The sequence below is a fragment of the Thamnophis sirtalis genome, unplaced genomic scaffold (assembly GCF_051295495.1).
Source record: "Thamnophis sirtalis isolate CommonGarterSnake01/CBP01778 unplaced genomic scaffold, rThaSir2_p1.2 scaffold_15, whole genome shotgun sequence".
Classification (NCBI taxonomy): Eukaryota; Metazoa; Chordata; class Lepidosauria; order Squamata; family Natricidae; genus Thamnophis; species Thamnophis sirtalis.
In genome coordinates, this window is record NW_028261395.1 from 44,481,173 (window position 1) to 44,499,582 (window position 18,410).

Consider the following 18,410-nt stretch of genomic DNA (forward strand, 5'->3'; position numbering starts at 1 on the left):
GTCTGTTTTCTGCTCATTTCTGCCCTCCCCTGCCTCCAGGAGCACTCTGGAAGCCTCCTAAAGGCTATGCACAGCCATTTTGGTGAAGGGGGCAGGGTTTTGGGAGCCTAAAAATGCTGTATTCAGTGTATGATGCACCCAGATTTTCAGCCTCTTATTTGAGGGAAAAAGATGCTCCGAAAAATACGGTACATTTGGATGCTTATACTCCAAAAAATATGGTCCATTTGGATGCTTGACAGCCGCTTCATATTTATGACGGTTGCAGTGTCCTGGAGGAAGTCAGATTCGTAGGTGAGCCAAAGGGGCGTTTCCCCCCCCCCCCCCAATACTCTTCCTCTTCCTCCCCCGGGCCCTTCCGCTGTTAATACACCTTGTTGTCCCAGGAGCTGGAGTTCCTCCGCGTGGCCAAGAAAGAGAAGTTGAGGGAGGCAACGGAAGCCAAGCGCAACCTGAGGAAGGAGATCGAACGCCTCCGGGCGGAGAACGAGAAGAAGATGAAAGAGGCCAACGAGTCTCGGATACGGCTCAAGCGGGAACTGGAGCAGGCCCGACAGGTCCGGGTATGCGACAAGGGCTGTGAGGCCGGCCGTCTACGAGCCAAATACTCAGCCCAGGTGAGTGTGGAAGCGATGGTACTTACGAAGCTCAAGAGAGACGTTTGCTCTCTCTCTCCCAAAAATTAAAAGATCAAGGACGCCTCCGGGGTTAGCGGCCCTGCTTTCCGGACCTTTCACTGTAACTCTTCGCGGGAAGGCTCGGTGGAAACACTCCGAGTGGCTGAGCATCTCGCGCTCAAATTTGTCCTTCGCCTCACAAGTCTGAGCCGCACTTTTCAACTTTGGGTTCGGATTCCTGTTCTTGGGTTTGAGTCGGACTGTGAATCAACTTTTTGGGAGAGCCTTGTCACCGCCGGGATGTCTTTCCCAGCCTCCCCTGATTAACAGAAAAGGCTACTGGTTGAGAGGCCTCTGTAGTGGTCTGCGGGAATGGCCTTGGGAGACGGAGCCAAGAGAATGGATAGATAAGAGACAGCAGAGTCCACAGATATATAATGGGTGGAGGCTCAGAAGGGACCCTTATCTAGATTTTGGGGGCTGTAAAAGGGAATCGTTCCAGATTCTGTTCACTTTGTAGCTTGATAATGAAGTAGAATCAGCGTAGCTGGTCGTGTTTCCTGTCTGGTCTACCTGCCAGCTTCAGGAGAGCCGAGGCAGAAAGAGATGCAAACATGGGGCTTCTGAGCCTGGCATCTCCGCCGCGAAGCATTAAGACGAGAACTGGGTGCGCCAGGTGGTCGCCTCCCACTTTCACAGCTGGGATGTGGCAGGCAGGAGCCCCGAATTGCACTGTCTGGCTTTTTCCTGCAGAGGCTCAGCTGCCTCTTCAGGGCTTTTGCAGGTGGCTCTGTCTCTTTTCAATTTTCATGTGGTTGCAGGGGAGGGAGGAGGGGCTCGGCATGACACAGACACACACACACACGCACACACACACGCACACAGACAAGAGACACAGAGAGAGGGACAGACAGACACAGAAAGGGAGACACACACAGAGAGAGACAGAGAGTGGGGAAACAGAGAGACAGAGAGAGACACAGAAAGAGAGAAAGAAAAGGAAAGAAACAGAGACAGAAAGACAGAGAAACACAGAGAGAGAGACAGAGAAAGAGAGAGAGAGAAGGAAAGAAACAGACACAGAGAGAGGGAAAGTAACAGAGAGAGACAGAGAGAGAGAGAGAAGGAAAGAATCAGAGACAGAGAGAAACACAGAGACCGAGAGAAAGAGAGAGAAAGACAGAGAGAAAGAGAAAGAGAAGGAAAGAAACAGAGAGACATAAAGACAGAGAGAGACAGAGAGAGGGTGAAAGAAACACAGAGACAGAGAAAGAGAGAAAGAGAAGGAAAGAAACAGACAGAGAGGGAAAGTAACAGAGAGAGACAAAGAGAGAGAGAGAAGGAAAGAATCAGAGACAGAGAGAGAGACACAGAGACTGAGAGAAAGAGAGAGAAAGACAGAGAGAAAGAGAAAGAGAAGGAAAGAAACAGAGACAGAAAGACAGAGACACACATAGAGACAGAGAGGGTGAAAGAAACACAGAGGCACAGAGAGAGACAGACAGGAAAGAAACAGACACACACAGAGAGGGAAAGTAACACAGAGAGAGAGAGAGAGACAAAGAGAAAGAGAGAGACAAAGAGAAAGAGAGAAGGAAAGAATCAGAGACAGAGAGAGACAGAGACCGAGAAAAAGAGAGAGAAAGACAGAGAGAAAGGGGGGTGGGAAGAAACACAGAGAGACAGAGAGAGCACGCAACCAAGAAGGACAAGAGTCCAAAAAGCTAGGAGAGAGAGGGAGGCACCCACCCACCTGCATTCCCCCTCCCCCTGCCCCACATCACTCTCAGCAGTTCTGGGGAGACCCCTCTAACCCTTCTGCTCTGCTCCTCTCGTCCCCACCAGATCGAAGACCTGCAGGTGAAGCTCCAGCACGCGGAGGCGGACCGAGAACAGCTGCGGGCCGACCTCTTGCACGAGCGCGAGGCGCGCGAGAACTTGGAAAAAGCCGTCAAGGAACTGCAAGAGCAGCTCTGGTCAAAGCATAACGACCTGCCCAACAGTGCGCACACCCCGAAAGACCCCGAGAACTGAGACCCCACCCCATCCCACCCCACCTACACACCCCCGGCTCAAGACCGGCGGAATCCTGCCTGTGGCCCGAGGGCCGATCCGTGCATAGTAAGCAAGACTGCGTGGAAGAGGCGTTCCCCATCCCTACCCCTGCATGTGGCTAAAGACCATGGATCCATGGTTCTTAAATCGGAGGGCAAATGTTGTTAACTAATAATGGAAAGCACTGAAATTCTGCCTCTTTTTTTTTTTTAAGAAAAAAACAAAACAAATCCGTATAGCACAACATTTTCCTGTGCCTATAACGTGACAAAGTGTTTATAAATCTACTCTTTTGAGTCTGCAGCAAAAAAGAAAAAAATAAGGAAAAAAATTTAAAATGTATTTTTCTTTTCTACTTGGGGGGGAAGGAAAAAAAAAACCCTATCTGGTCAGCAGCATTTGTGGAAATAAGGGACAAGCTTCTTCTAGGGCTGCTACAATTGTGTGTGTGTAACCCCGATAAGCCCTTTTCTTATAAGCTATTTCAAAATGCAAATCGTTGAAAGCCGAGATGACATATTCAAATCATTGACAAGATTTTCTTTTTAAAATACAAAAAAATAAAATATATTGTATATGAATGCTGGGGCCAGGGGGTGGGATACTTTTGATGCCTAGCGTGTAAATTGGTACAGGTGTTAGAAAGTGTTTCAGGAAAGAAAATAGCCATGAATGCTCTCGAACCAAGGGATATTTTTTAAGGAGAAATTCCCAAGTTTCGGGATTCCCCCCCCCTCCTTTTCTCCAGGTTTCAGACTCTTTTTTCCCCCCTACGTTGGATCATTAAAAAAAAAAAGCTAGTAGAGGGATAGAGATCTGTCCTAAATCCAGCCTTACGAAATTCAGTGTTTTGTTCCTTGCAAAGACTCGCTTTGACTCCAAAGCACTTCCGACTTTAAGCAAACCATCACCCATCATGTCCCCCCCCCCAAAAAAAGAACGAGGGGAAAAAGAAGAAAGTTGGAACCTGTAAAAGGAACAGCTGGATCGATTTCCCCCCTTCCCCGTCGCTTGTCAGCAAGACGCGGGAACGAGTGAATGGCGCGCCCGTGCCCGTGGGTTATTTTTTGGGGGCGTGGGGGGAAGAGAAAAAGAAACCCGCCTTCCGTTTTGCTCAGCGAATCCATTCCACTTTTTTTGATCCACGACGCCTCCGAAATTTTGCAGTGTTTGACGGACTCCTTCTCCGGGATCTGCCGCAACAGCCCCGGAGAGCCTTTGAACGAAACGAGACTTTCGCCTTTGTATTAAAAGAGACAAAAAGACTTTTGCTGCTGTGAATAAGCCGACTTTTGTTTATTTTTATTTTTTTTTGTTGGTCATGGGGTGGTTTCGTTTCTTTGTTTGTTTTTCTCATCTGACAAATGCTTTAATCTTGGGATTGGAAGGTGCCGGCAGTTTCCCGCGTCCTAGCAGAGTGCAGCCTGAATTACGCTCGGGCGGGAGTCTTGAGCAGAGTCCCCATCTTAAGACGCACGTATGCACACCCACACAAAGACACACACAAAGACACCCACACACACATTTTTGGTGGAGAGAAATCGGAAGTCCCTCCGTCCCGTTTGCTCCCGTGGCTCCTTTTCTCCCAACTTGTAAAAGCCAGCGTGGTTCGGCTGGGGGATTCTGGGAGTCGAAGTCCACATGTCTTTAAAAGTTAGTCAGGTTGGGGAAGGACCGGCTGCAAGTGTGCAATGCCTCATCAGCCACTAGGGGTGCAAGGAATACGGGTAACTTGCCCCCCCCTCCCGGGGGATCGGACACCGCCTTGGTGGCCATATTACAGAATTCTCACGGGTTAGAAAACACCTTGGTGAGTTTTGGAGCCGCCAAGAGCCAAGTCACGATACTAAAAGGATTGGGGTGGTTGGATGGCGGCGAGGGAGATGTGAAGCCTGTCGGAAGCCAGTCACTGACCTTAGTTTGCTCATAAGCCAGAATCCGTTCCGTCCTACATCCCAGCTTGTTTTGATAGGCGGAATTCCGAGGAGCGACGGCTGTTTTGTAAGGACCATCCTGTACCAGGATGAAGGAGCTGCAGTCCCACAAAGCCTTAAAGCAGGAATAAGTCGTGCAAAAGCGAGCCACGTATTCTTGGCTTGTGAAGTTTGCTTCCCGCCCCTCCCCCCCATGCTGGCTTATTTTGGCCTGCTTTGATTGCAGAGATGGGCAGGACAGAGAAACGCACCAGGATGACGCCAGGAAAGCCAAGAAAACCTAAGTTTGCATTCCCCTTTTGCACGTTTGCCTAAAAGCCATATCTGCAGCTGAGAAGCTGAGAACAAAACAAGCCGGGTTTCAAACTGAAGTTTATTGGCCTAAACCAAACCTTGGCTTGTCCCCCACCCCCCTCCACACACACACACACTGCCTGAACATTTTTAATGATGCCAAAACCAAATTAAAGCAACCACATTCTGACTTAACCTAGTAAACTGTCCAAATTCTCCTTCACCATTTCACTCTTCTTCAAGCACAGAAGGGAAATGTGGTTTCTCCCCCCCCCCGCCCCCTCCTCTGGTATTCAGACTGCGGCATCCTGTCCTAAAATTAAAGTATTAATTTGCAGTACACTAAAGGAAAAAAAAATGTATTAATTTTTCTTTTTTTAAAAAAAGCTGTTATTATCCATTCTAATAGCCATTGTAAGCATGAATGTTGAAAAAAAGGAGGAAAAGTACATTTAGGGGAGTTGGGTGGGAGACTTAGCAAACCGTATAAATACAAAGGAAAATTATTATTAGAAATTAATTAAAAAAAAGGAATCGGTTACTTAGGCAAACAAAAAAAAACACGCGAAAAGCACGGAAAAAAAAAACCTGCTAAGTGAACTAACTCGCATGATGCAACTTTTGTCTATAAGTTTGAGGTCTCTGCCCCTCTTCCTTTTTGCAATGAATGGGTTCGGCTCTTAAAAGTGCAATGCAAAAAAAAAAAGAGAGAGAGAGAGAGAGAAAAAAGGAATATTGATTGTGTTTATGCAGTTATTTTTTTAATGTGAGTTTTTTTTTTTAAAGAAATTGCTTCTTTGTATGTTTTTTTTCCTGCAGTTATTAAAAAAGAAACATATGCATGAAATTAAAATTTTTACCATACATATATTAACTAACGGGCATTATTAGTGTCTTATGTAAAAAGTACATAAAGGTTTCTTCCCCTCCAGTCCCTCTGACCTCCCCCCCTCAAAAGACCCCCCCCCCTCAGCTGTCTTGAAGTTTCACTATTTTCACTCTGGTTAAACCGTTGACCTGCAAAATAATCTAAGGTGGAAGGATTCTCTCTCAACCCAAAAGTGAGGCTGGTTAGGTCAATGCAATCATTTCCCTTTTTTGGGGGGCAACCTTAAATACTCAAAAGAACCACAAAGGTCCTAACTGGAAGCTCCCCCATTCAATTCTGAAGCCGACCGGAAGTCCTTTTTCCTCTACCTGTCCTAACCGAAAGCCCTATCAATGGTAGAGCTGATCGGAAAACCTGCCTCTCACCATAGAGTCTCCTCCAGGCGTGCCCCGTTTCCCCCTCCCCATCAGAAGCTCCTCTCAACAGGGAGCCCCTCCAGGGATAAAAGAGGGATAAAAGAGCCACAAGCGGCTCCCGAGCCACAGGCGGCTCCCGAGCCACAGGCGGCTCCAGAGTCATGGGTTGCTGACCCCTGTCTTGGGGCGGGGGGCAGGAAATTTCCCATGGATTCCACCCGCCCGAGATTGAAAAAAGAAATTGATCCTCCTGGCAAAGCGGGTTCCAGCGCTGTTCCCGAGAGTGAGTGATGGGGGGGGGGGGGCACCATTGATAGTATATTTCATCCCCAGGTTCTCTTTTGCCACGCAGCTGTTTATAAAATATTTCCTACCTGGGGCGTGCAGCCTTTCATTGCGGGAAAGGAGATTAAAATTAAAAGCAAAATCCAGGTAACGGTCTCCCAACGCAATTGAGCTCGGAGGGAAAAACACAAAAAAAATTCTGCAATTTTAATCCTGCGAGGTCCATCTCGCTTTCTTGGTTAATTCGACTCCCCTCATTTTAGCCCAAAACTCCAGGAGGGGGAAAATATATATTACGGGTATCCGTCCCCCCCAATAGCCGTGTACTTCGGATGGGCCTTTACATTTTGCAGCATCGCCTCCCCCTCCCCTCCTGTGAAATTGACCTGTGTGGAAGGTGCTGCTTCCTAAATTGTGTATGTGTGTGTGTATTTTGTGTCCTTATGCATTGGGGGGGGGGGCTACCTGCCCCCTTGAGACAGCTTTAAAACCAGCATCTTCGCTCACGCTGAAAAGAGGGCTGTAAGAGAGACCACTTAGCCTTTCCTGGAGGAGATGTGGGAAAAGGAGTGTGATTTCTGCCTGTAGTTTGGGGGGGGACACAATCTACTTGGAAGCCCACCCACCCACAACCTCAGCCTGATATGCCGCCATCGGGATGGAGAAGAATTGGAGAGAAGCAGAGGGCCCCATGTCTCCCTTGTGTTGCTCCACCGTAGCCCTTTTAAGACAGGTGGACTTCAACCCCCCAGAACTCCCTAGCTGGGGAATTCTGGGAGTTGAAGTCCACCCATCTTAAAAGGGCTATGGTGGAGCAACACGGGTCTAAACCCTCCTGGTTTCCCTCTCTTAGTTACCTGGTTTAATTTGGGGAGGGGGGGCGTTATTGGTGTGCATTTCATTCCCCTTCCATTTCCATACAAAGCTATATTTGAAAGGGAAGGGGCTTTATTACATATATAATATACATAAATATAAATATCTAACGTGTCTAAATATTGTATATGCAGTTTAATTCAATTTTTAAAGAAATACCCAGCTACATTTTAATAAGGGGTGGGGATACACACACAAGCGCACACACACACACACACACACACATGTAGGTCTTGGCGTATTTGGGTCTTTTCCCTTGTAAGATTGAGAGTATTTTGGCGATGTTTCAACACGTCGCCAAGATACTCTCAATCTTACACAGGAAAAGACCCAAATACGCCAAGACTTTCTGCCCGGATGGCTCCTAGGGTGAGCCGAAAGACAGAAAAGGGAAGCAGTATGCTCCCCCCCCCCCATATTTGGGCATACCAGGGCTTGTGACACAATACATTATATATATATGAAATAAGATATTGACGTCTATGGAGCAGTCAAAAGCGATTAAAAAGAAAAAAACATCTGCTTTTTCAAACGGAACTTACCCAATGTAAAATAAAAGCACTGAGCCGAGGTGGCGCAGTGGTTAGGGTGCAGTACTGCAGGCCACTTCAGCTGACTGTTATCTGCAGTTCAGCGGTTCAAATCTCACCGGCTCAAGGTTGACTCAGCCTTCCATCCTTCTGAGGTGGGTGAAATGAGGACCCGGATTGTTGTTGGGGGCAATATGCTGACTCTGTAAACCGCTTAGAGAGGGCTGAAAGCCCTATGAAGCGGTATATAAGTCTAACTGCTATTGCTATTGCTATAAAAACCACTGTAAATACTTCTTTTTATAGCTGTATAATAAGTGTATATAGAGTTTCACTTTTTGAGGTTTTTTTTTTCCTTTTCTTCTTTTGTTTTCCAACTCACGCTTTGAAATGAAGAAAAGTTAAAATTTATTAGGGAATTAAAAAGCCCCACCGTCAAGAAATACCAATTTATTTTTGGAGTTTCAAAAGTCGGTTAAAAAAAAACCCTTTTGGTCCCATTATATGCATCTTATAAGTCCTGCTTCATTGTAATTTTATGGTTTAAAATAAAATAAATAAATAGAAATAAAATGGAGATTTCCTTCTCTAATTCAAGCAGTTCCTGTACGAGAGAGAAAGGCTATTTTTAAATAGAAGAAATGAAAGAATTCCAGTTTCAAACACAGGGACTCGACTGCAATTTTTGAATAGATTTTTTTAAAAAGTTGAACGCATTTTTTGCCTCGGCCCCACCACTGCTGCTAACAATTTGATGCCTTCCCTATTGTAGGCTTCTTTTTATCTAATTAAATGTGCTTGCCTGATTTGAGACAGACAGACAGACAGACAGACAGACAGAAAGAAAGAAAGAAAGAAAGAAAGAAAGAGAAATTGCTAACCCTTCGTCCTCTCTCTCCCTCCCTCCCCCCGCAACCTGAAATCAGAGAATATTGTAACATAAAGGACTTTTTAATCAAAGTATGTATAAAAAAATAGCTATGCTTATAAATACATCGGAGTGACGGAATGTACAGTGTATAGACTCATTTATCGCTAATAAAATTGTCCGGAAAAATTAAGTCCAAACCCAGTAAAAAGTATGTTATTTTTACTATTAAAAGAAAGTTTATATAATCTCACCCATTGAGTTATCCATGTGATTTAAAACAAACCCAATTTGGGGAGGCGTAAATTGGGAGCCAACTATAAATGGGTGTTGCTTCAACTTGGAAATCTCTCCAGGTAGTCCTTAACTTACAACCGTTTCCTTTTCGTGACAGTTACAACGGCAATATAATAAGGGGCGAAAAATAAACATACTTGTTCTGATTTAGGCTTCCCCATCAGCTCGAAGCTAAGTCCTCGTCCCGATAAATCTCTTTTATTTAATTGACAGTGAATTCCTCACCAGCAAAGTCCCAGCCCACAGTCTTTCAAGATAATTCACATTACCGATCTTTATCAGGCTTGGAGAGTGGCCAAGCCGATATCTTTCAGACACCGCAACACATGCAGGAATGAACGAATGGCCTCCTGCAAACTCCACTCCCCTTTCGCTCCTCTTTTATTTCCTCTGGGGGGGGGCATTCACCATCCACCTGTGGCCTTCCTCCCAAGTCAACCCTTGTTCTTTAGCAGTTTAGATGGTAAACTATTTGTGCTGACCGAGGCTTCCCGAGAGCCTGAAGCCAACTCCTGGTCCCGACAAAAAACCCTTTTATTGGTTTACTGTAAATTCTGCTCATTCACATCCAGCAAAGTCTTTCGAGGGAGGATTTATAGTCACAAACCTTATCTGGCTTGGAGAGCTGCCAGGCCGGTATCTGCAGAACTTGGCAAGGAGTCTCAGAGTGTCACAAACCAATTAAGCGAACGAATGGTCTGCAAACTCCACTCCCCTTTTGCTCCTCTTTTATTCCCCCTGGGAGGAGCCATTCATCGTCCATCTGTGATCTTACCCCCACGTTGACACCTGTTCTTCGGCTGTTCCCTTTGTCTGCTTCTCTGTGCATGCGCACACTGGGAACAGGCTCCAGCAGTTCGTCTGCCTCACTGATGTCTGACTCCGAAGGCAGCCGATAACTGTCAGATGGCCCTGGCCCCCTCTCTGCCTCCGACACAGAGCCCTCATCAGAGCCTTCCCCAGACTCCAGGACTGGCCCATCTTCCTCCCCAACCTCCTCACTGTCCGAATCTGCCGTTAGCTCCGCTGCAACAATACTTCTCGGCACTAGGTGAGATGCAAAATCTGAATTAAGAGCCAATTCTGGGGGATTGTTGCCGGGAGAATTGGAACACCAGCCTTTGGAGAAGTGGATATGGACGTCATGAAGGGTAGATTTTTTGTTAAATACATGGAATACGAACGCAGTGAACTTCTGGATTCTTTTGGTGGGAAGGACAAGAAAACACCGTCTCGTTTTCCTCGCCCAAAAATTAGATTCTCAGTGGAGATGACTTTAACAGAAGCTTTAAACACCACCCAGCCATGGGCATGTTCTAATCTGCAAATACATTTTTTTTTAATTGTGTAAATCGATTATTACAACATTCTAAGGTAGGAAGGAATTTCGTGGATGAACTTGATAGATTTCAAGAAACAAGTTCAATGAAGCGCAGGCCTCGCTCCAAATTGTTTAGGGATTTTACTCCTTACTCGGAAAATGGAAAGGGAAATAAATAAAAAAGGACAAGCATCTTGTTTTTTCCTCATTAAGCCTTTTTGCAAAAATGATTCTGCGGAGAAGGGGCACAAATGGAAAAACCCAGTAAAGTTTCACATAATCCGGCATCTCTTGTAAATCAACCTCTTGTAAATTTGACAAGGGGTTTAAGCAGGTTGATTACACCGCATTACAAAATTATCCCGCAGAGGTTTTCATCCGGCATACATGGATTTGCCCAACCCTTTTTGAAAAACCTGGTGGCGGAGAGTTCCGTAAATTCAATACCCTTCATTTAAATAAGGATTCAGTTCTGTCCACAGGGATGAAAACTACCAAGGAGTTTTGGAGCTGAGAAAGACAAACTGCAAATCTTCCTCACCTAGGTGGAATAATGGCAGGAGGTAGAATTGGGAATCGCTCCAAGGCCTGAGTACCGTGTTTCCCCCAAAATAGGATACTATTGCCTCCTGCAAACTCCACTCCCCTTTTGCTCCTCCATATCCTGCTACTAAGCCCAATCTGGCTTTTCAGGACATGGGCTAAAATAATCCCTCCCCAAAATTAGCCCCCCCCCAAAAAACACGGCAAAGAGCGCCCATCGCGCACCCCACCTGCCACCCCCCCAAATTGCGCCCAAGCGTGAGACGGGCGTCTTATCAGACACTGACAGCTCTGTTGCGTATCTCGACGGGTCTGTGCAGGGCAGTGGTGGATTATAGGCGGTACGCCCTGATACAGGCGTACCGGTGCCTGCCAGGAGCACCGAGTACCGTTCTGGTACGGTGCTCCCGAGGGCCCACCTGCCCTCCTGACCTGTATTTGAGCTCTTCGGGCTCCTGTACACGCACACAGAGCGTACGGCGCCTGCACGATGCTCCGCCGAGCAGCTGGAGTGTCGCAAAGGCATCGCGGAGCATCGCAGGAGGTAAGGATGCATTCGCGCTCATGTTCATGTGGTGTACCGGTTGCAACGGGATCCGGAATCCACCACTGGTGCAGGGTAACGCCTTACACGGTAAAGAAGAAACTTCCCGCGATTCCGAGAAGTTGTTAATTGCTCGCACTCGCGAGACCTTTTTCTTTACTATGCAAGGTGTTTCCCTGCGCAGACCGGCTGAGAGATGCGACGGAGCTGTCAGTATCCAGTAAGATGCGCGTCTTGTGGCCCGTCCCCTGTCCCACCTGTCACCCCCACCCCCAAATTGCACCCCAGCACGAGACACGCATCTTACCGGACACTGGCAGCTCCGTTGAGTCCCTTGCTGTTGTGTCCAGGAAAATACGTCATAAAAAAAAAATCTGTAAAAAAAGTTTGAACTCGCAAGAAGTTTTTTTTTAACAACCTGTTTCCCTGGACACAACAGTGAGGAGTGAGAGGAGCTGGAAAGGTAAGACGCGTGTCTCACTTCACGCCCGCCCCACCTGTCACCTTCTCGAAAATAATAAGCTTCCCCCTGAAGATAGGCTTAAGATACAGAAGGATCTTGACAAACTTGAACATTGGGCACTATCTAATAAAATGAAATTCAATAGTGAAAAGAATCAGGTTCTACATTTAGGCAAGAAAAACGAAATGCACAGGTACAGTATAGGTGGTACCTTGCTCAATAGTAATAACTGCGAGAGGGATCTTGGAGTCCTAGTGGACCACCATTTAAATAGGAGCCAGCCGTGTGCAGCAGCTGCCAAAAAAGCCAACACAGTTCTAGGCTGCATCAACAGAGAGATGGAATCAAGATCACATGAAGTGTTAATACCACTTTATAAGGCCTTGGGAAGGCCACACTTGGAATTCTGCACTCAGTTTTGGTTGCCACGATGTAGAAAAGATGTGGAGACTCTATAAAGAGGGCAGAGAAGAGCAACAAAGAGGATGAGGGGACTGGAGGCTAAAACATAGGAAGAACGGTTGCACGAACGGGGTGTGTCTAGTTCAGTGGTTCCCAAACTTGGCAACTTTAAGACTTGTGGACTTCAACTCCCAGAATTCTCCAGCCAGCCGCTGGCTGGAGAATTCTGGGAGTTGAAGTCCACAAGTCTTAAAGTTGCCAAGTTTGGGAACCACTGGTCTAGTTGAATGAAAAGAAGGACCAGGAGAGGCTGGATAGCAGTCTTCCAATATCTCAGGGGCTGCCCAGGCAGGGGGTTGGACTAGAAGACCTCCAAGGTCCCTTCCAACTCTGCTATTGTATTGTATTGTATTGTATTGTATTGTATTGTATTGTATTGTATTGTATTGTATTGCATTGCATTGCATTGCATTGCATTGCATTGCATTCAATAGATAATAAGGCCAAACATTTATATTATGGGGGTCAAAAGAAAATAAGAACCATAGGTCCTAGGTTATCCCCTAGTTTAAGGGCAAAAAGGTTGGCTGGTTTAATAGAGATGGTTGTTCTTCCTCTATGACTGGAAAATAACGTATCTGAAGGGCAGAAGACCCTGAAGCGTCACGAGAGGTCCTTCGATTCCTCCCATGGGCTCTTTTCCGCAGCTGTCCTCCCCAACCTTGAAGCTGCGGCCAGTGAATTCGTCCCCGGCCTACATCTCTCTCTCTCTCTCTAACCTCCAACGTCACTTTTAAAAGGCATGCGAGATTCAGATCAGATAGCTTCCTTGGACCAGGCTTGACAGTAAAAAAAAAAAAGGAGATTTGTTACAGGGAAAAGCAGAAAGGGGAAAAAAAATAATGTGATATTTTGAGTTCTCTGAAAGTCGGTTAGGAAGTTACGGCTTAAAACAAACAAAGAAGAAAAATGGCAGGAGAGCTCACAATCCCGATTTGATCGCATCTGCTCCAGAAGGAAGAATTGCTGGGATGATTTAAGGACGGTGGTTTTATTGGGTTTGTCGTTCCGATAAATCCAACCAGAGGGCTGGAAAAAGCCCATTTGGAAGCTGCCTCTCTGTGTGTTTTGGTTCACACCTAGGCAAAAAAAAAAAGAGTTGGCATAAATCCTAGCACATTTGTGTTGTAAAGGTGTCTGTGAAACAGATGTTAGACTGTCTGCGAAAGACAGCGCACCTTTCAAAGCAGTGCCAAGTCTTTGGGGTTGCCAGTCCTTGGGAGTTTCAATCAGACAAAACCAGCCAGGAGCTTCTCAACGCCTCTGAAAATTAAAATCGGACCCCACTCCTTTTCCCAGCCTGCCAATCAGCCGAACCTTCTGCCCATCAAAATGATACCACGTTTTCCCGAAAATAAGACAGGCTCAGAGGGCACACAAAGCCCTCTCTGGGGACACGCAAGCCGTCGCTCGGCTGAGCTCCACCGCGCATGTGCGCGCCCCCGCCCCACCGGCCAGATGATTTTCGGGACTCTGCTGTACATGTGGGAGATGTATGCGCATGCACAGGGGCGTACGTGCGTGCATACGCCGGGGGTGATGGGAGCAGGGGGAAATGCAGAAAATCCCCCGTGCTCCGTTTTTGGCGCCAGGAGGCTTCAGGGAAGGCCTATGGAGCCTGGGGGGAGGCCATTTTTGCCCTCCCAGAGCCTCGAGGAAAGTCTCTGGAGCCTAGGGAGGGCGAAAAACAGGCCTCCCCAGAAGTTCCGGAAGTTCAAAAACGGACCTGTTTCTAGCCTCCGGAGACTTGAGGCCTGGGGAAGGCAAAAATGCCCCCTCCCCACATCACACTGTGGTGCAGGTCAAGAAGGCCGCACCGGGGGGTGGGGCGCACACACATGCACGTGGAGGAGGGGTTATCATACGTGCATGCACAAGTGGGTGGGGCATTGTGGTGTGGGTGTGCCTTGTATACATGCATGCGCTATTGTGCGCGGGCACGCAATTTTGGTGCATGAGGAGAAAAAGTTTACCCATCCCTGACCTAGGAGCTGCCCTATTTTTTTGAGTCTTGATTGATTAGCCCTTGGGCTATATATCGAAGTGCAAAGTTCCAGTAACAAATAATGACTAAAATTTGATCAAAGCAATTTAAAATGGAATCGGACTAAAACACAATTTAAAATGGAAAAAATAAAATACAATTTAAAATGGAAAAAATAAAATACAATTTAAAATGGAAAAAATAAAATACAATTTTAAATGGAACTGGAATAAAACAAGAATTAAAATTGAATTGGAATAAAACACGATTTAAAATGGAATTGGAATAAAATACGATTTAAAGTGATAAGAATAAAATACGATTTAAAATGGAATTGGAATAAAACACGATTTAAAATGGAAAGAATAAAATATGATTTAAAATGGAATTGGAATAAAACACGATTTAAAATGGAATTGGAATAAAATACGATTTAAAGTGATAAGAATAAAATACGATTTAAAATGGTATTGGAATAAAATACGATTAAAATATGATTTAAAATGGAATTGTAATAAAACACGATTTAAAATGGAATTGTAATAAAACACGATTTAAAATGGAATTGGAGTAAAACACGATTTAAAATGGAATTGGAGTAAAACACGATTTAAAATGGAATTGTAATAAAACACGATTTAAAATGGAATTGGAGTAAAACACGATTTAAAATGGAATTGGAGTAAAACACGATTTAAAATGGAATTGGAGTAAAACACGATTTAAAATGGAATCGGAATAAAATATGATTTAAAATGGAAAGAATAAAATACAATTTAAGATGGAATCGGAATAAAATACAGTCTAAACCTGGAATGGAATACAAATAATTTAAGATATAGATAAAATTTGATAACAATTATATTTTGGTGTCACCCTTGCAATCTACCTCAATCCGTCCCACGTATGCAGATCTCATCCGAACCATTTTGTTTTAAGTCCTGTGCTGTGTTAAATGTTATTTTCCCTTTCTGGCTGCACCTAAAGTAAGTTGTTTTGATGGGGGGGATCCCAAGGGGTCATTTGTTTGATATAAGGACCAAGGTACCTGTTTTATACAAGCAACGATCCAACAGGATGTGAGCGGAGGACCTCTGCCGCTCCCCAAATTTATATTTTGACAAATGTCTCCACAGCAGAGGTGGGTTCCTACCGGTTCGCACTAGTTCGGTAGAACCGGTTTGTCAAATCTACCGAACTGGTTAGAAGAGGTTCCACCAGTGGACCCGGAAAGCAGGCCACACCTACAGAAGAGCTTCCAACATTTTTTGAAACCCACCACGGGTCCTTGGATATGATTATTCTACACTATCATGCTCCTATTTATAAAACTCAGGGCCTCTGTGGAAGGTAAGGATGACTACTGCGTTTGTGGTGCAATCAGAACATTGCGTGTGTTGAAGTTGTTTTAACGCAAACCAAAAATGCCTTTTAAAAAACAAGTTTACATCATATTCTTATGCCTGCCAGTGCTGTGTGTGGGGTAATTTAAGGTGGTTCTGACAAGTGTCGTCAGCATCTTCATATCCGGTCACATGGGCGGCAAGCCACTCCCACAAAGGAGGCCACACCCACAGAGTAGGTTCGAACAATTTTTGAAACCCACCACTGCTCCACGGGTATGTTTGTAAATGAAAGATTCCAAATTCACAACAAAGGGGAACAAATAAGTTGCCCAGTCTCTTATTAGCGAGCTGAGTGGCTTATCAATGTCATGTTATCGATAAAATTAATATTTCACTCCCCCCTTTCCATGATAATTCCTCTCTGGGAGCATTTCCAGCCTTTGCATCTGGAAATTGGTCTGTGCATGCCTGTGCAGTGTGTGTATGTGTATAATTTTGATCGACTGGTTCTAATCTCCACCTGCATATACCTCATAGGGACAAGCCACAAATATTCCAGCTATTTGATTTATGAAAAAACCCCAGCAAAAATTTTGCCAGGGGGAGAGATCCTGTAAGTACCATGATGGATGGCTTCTTGCAAACCTCATAGTTTTTAACACTGCTGCTCACGTGGTTCTCTGAAGTGGGAAGAATAATGGGGGGAGGAAAGGAAGAAAGGAAGGAAGGAAAAAAAGAAGGAAGGAAGGAAGAAGGAAGAAAGGTGGGAGAGAGGGACAAAAGGAGAAGGAAGGGAGGAAGGAAAGAAGGTGGGGGGAGAAAGGAAGGAGGAAGGAAGGAAGGTGGGAAGGAGGGAGGGAGGGAGGAAGGAAGGTGGGAGAGAGGGATGGAGGAAGGACGGAAGGAAGGAAGGAAGGAAGGAAGGAAGGAAGGAGGAATTTGTCTAGTCTAATGAAAAAAAGGACTGGGGGAGACATGATAGCAGTGTTCCAATATTTGAGGGGCTCCTACAAAGATGGGGGGGGGGTTTCAAACTATTTTCCAAAGCACCTAAAGGCAGCACAAGAAACAATGGATGGAAACTAATCAAGGAGAGAAGCAAACTGGAACTAAGGAGAAATTTGTTGACAGTGAAAACAATTAATCAGTGGGGAAACTTGCCACCAGAAGTTTTGAATGCTCCAACACTGAACATTTTTAAGAAGATGCTGGATATCCATTTGTCTGAAATGATACGGGGTCTCCTGCTTGAGCAGGGGGTTGGACTAGAAGACCTCCAAGGTCCCTTCCAACTCCGTTTTTCTCTTATACTCTGTTAGATGAAAATTAACTCCTAAGGCGAATGGACTTGCTGCTCCAGTCCTTAGCTGGATACATTCCTAATTCCGACTGCTGGAGGAAGGACATTCTGCAACCCCCACTTCGCTTTGAAGAAATGGCATCGGCTGCCAAGCTGATGTGGCCATGAAAATATGTGGAAAGAAAAATGAAAATAAATAAATAATTTCTGGTGAGGCTGTGTAGACAGAACTGGGCGGAATTGGAGGGGGAAGGCGGACTGAAAAAATATTTGGTGGACGCCAAGATGACGAAGATCAAGAAGAAGGAAGAGGGTGGAGCGGTTTGACAACTAAGGCTCAATTTTCTAACAAAAATATTATTCCGTTGACATGAAAATACTGATTATTTCACACGGGAGGCTGCAGCAGGACAGAACTAATTTGGTCTGGTCTAAATACAGAGGAGAAAAGGAAAAACAATTTTTTGGGGGAAACATCAAGGCAATTCTGCAGGGACAGAGAAACTGGCATTTGCCCATCTGTGGTTGAACATATCTGCAATTCCCAGCAGTGCAAAGGTGACATGAGGCATGCTGGGAGTTGCAGTTTGAGGGTTGGACGGCTATAAGATCATAGAGCCGGAAGGGGCCTTGGAGGTCTTCTAATCTGACCCCCTGTTCGATGGCTGGGTCTCAATGTACAATTTTAGCCGCCTCTCATTCCGCCTTTTCCAAACCGGCAACAAACTCTTTCCCCAAAAAAGAACATTATCCTTGGAGGTCACTTTCGGGAAGTGAGGGGAGCTGAATGTCAAGCGTTTCCATGCTTATTATCAAGTTGACATTGAAAGAAAGGGAGGGAGGGAGAATTCCACACATACCTTCGACCAGGGTCGGATCTCAGATTTCTACAGCAGGTGTGTGAGGCACGAAAGTTTACAACCTGCTGCAGCACTTCGGTTGGTGGATGTGATTTATGACACAGACTGAGGGGAGGGGAGATACAGGGGTAAAGGAAATCAGATCTGACTCCACGGCAGATATCGCCAAAATGTTGCTCCTAATAAATGATTGGATTTCTTTTGAACTATGTTGTAAATTAATTAGGGCATCTGACAAGGTGGACTTCTTTTTAATTAATTCTCAACCTAAACATGGTTTAAATTCATGCTGGGAATATGGACATGTGCAGAGGCAAAAAAAATATTGGGCAAAAATTTGCATGTGGTTGGAAATGATACAGCAGCATATTGATTTAAAGCTGGAACTGGGTATTTTACCAGAGAAATATAGTAAAGAAAATGTACATTTATGCATGTAATAATTGCAATTAGAATTGTATTTGCACAAAATTGGAAAATGGGGAAAAAAAATTCCCTTCGAGGGAGAGGTAATTAAAAAAATATTAGACGGTGCAGAAATGAACAGATTAACATTGGCAATCAAAGAGAAGGAAGAATCAGTGTT

At 45.3% G+C, this 18,410-nt stretch overlaps 1 protein-coding gene across 2 annotated transcripts in view; it reads left to right on the forward strand.

Moving 5' to 3' along the window:
- The window catches only part of SKI (SKI proto-oncogene), a 150,299-nt gene extending 132,321 nt beyond the window's left edge, over positions 1-17,978 (forward strand). The window contains exons 6-8 of one of the 2 annotated variants that reach the window (XR_015695104.1): positions 387-617; positions 2,463-2,738; positions 16,984-17,978. Coding sequence is in view for 1 of the 2 variants with exons in the window: in XM_014060350.2 (XP_013915825.2) it covers positions 387-617; positions 2,463-2,651 (420 nt within the window). In the remaining variant the exon portion in view is untranslated. Of the gene's footprint in view, positions 1-386; positions 618-2,462; positions 5,771-16,983 lie in introns of those variants that run through there. The other variant, XM_014060350.2, reaches the window with a different exon arrangement.
- Positions 17,979-18,410: the final 432 nt, after the last annotated feature.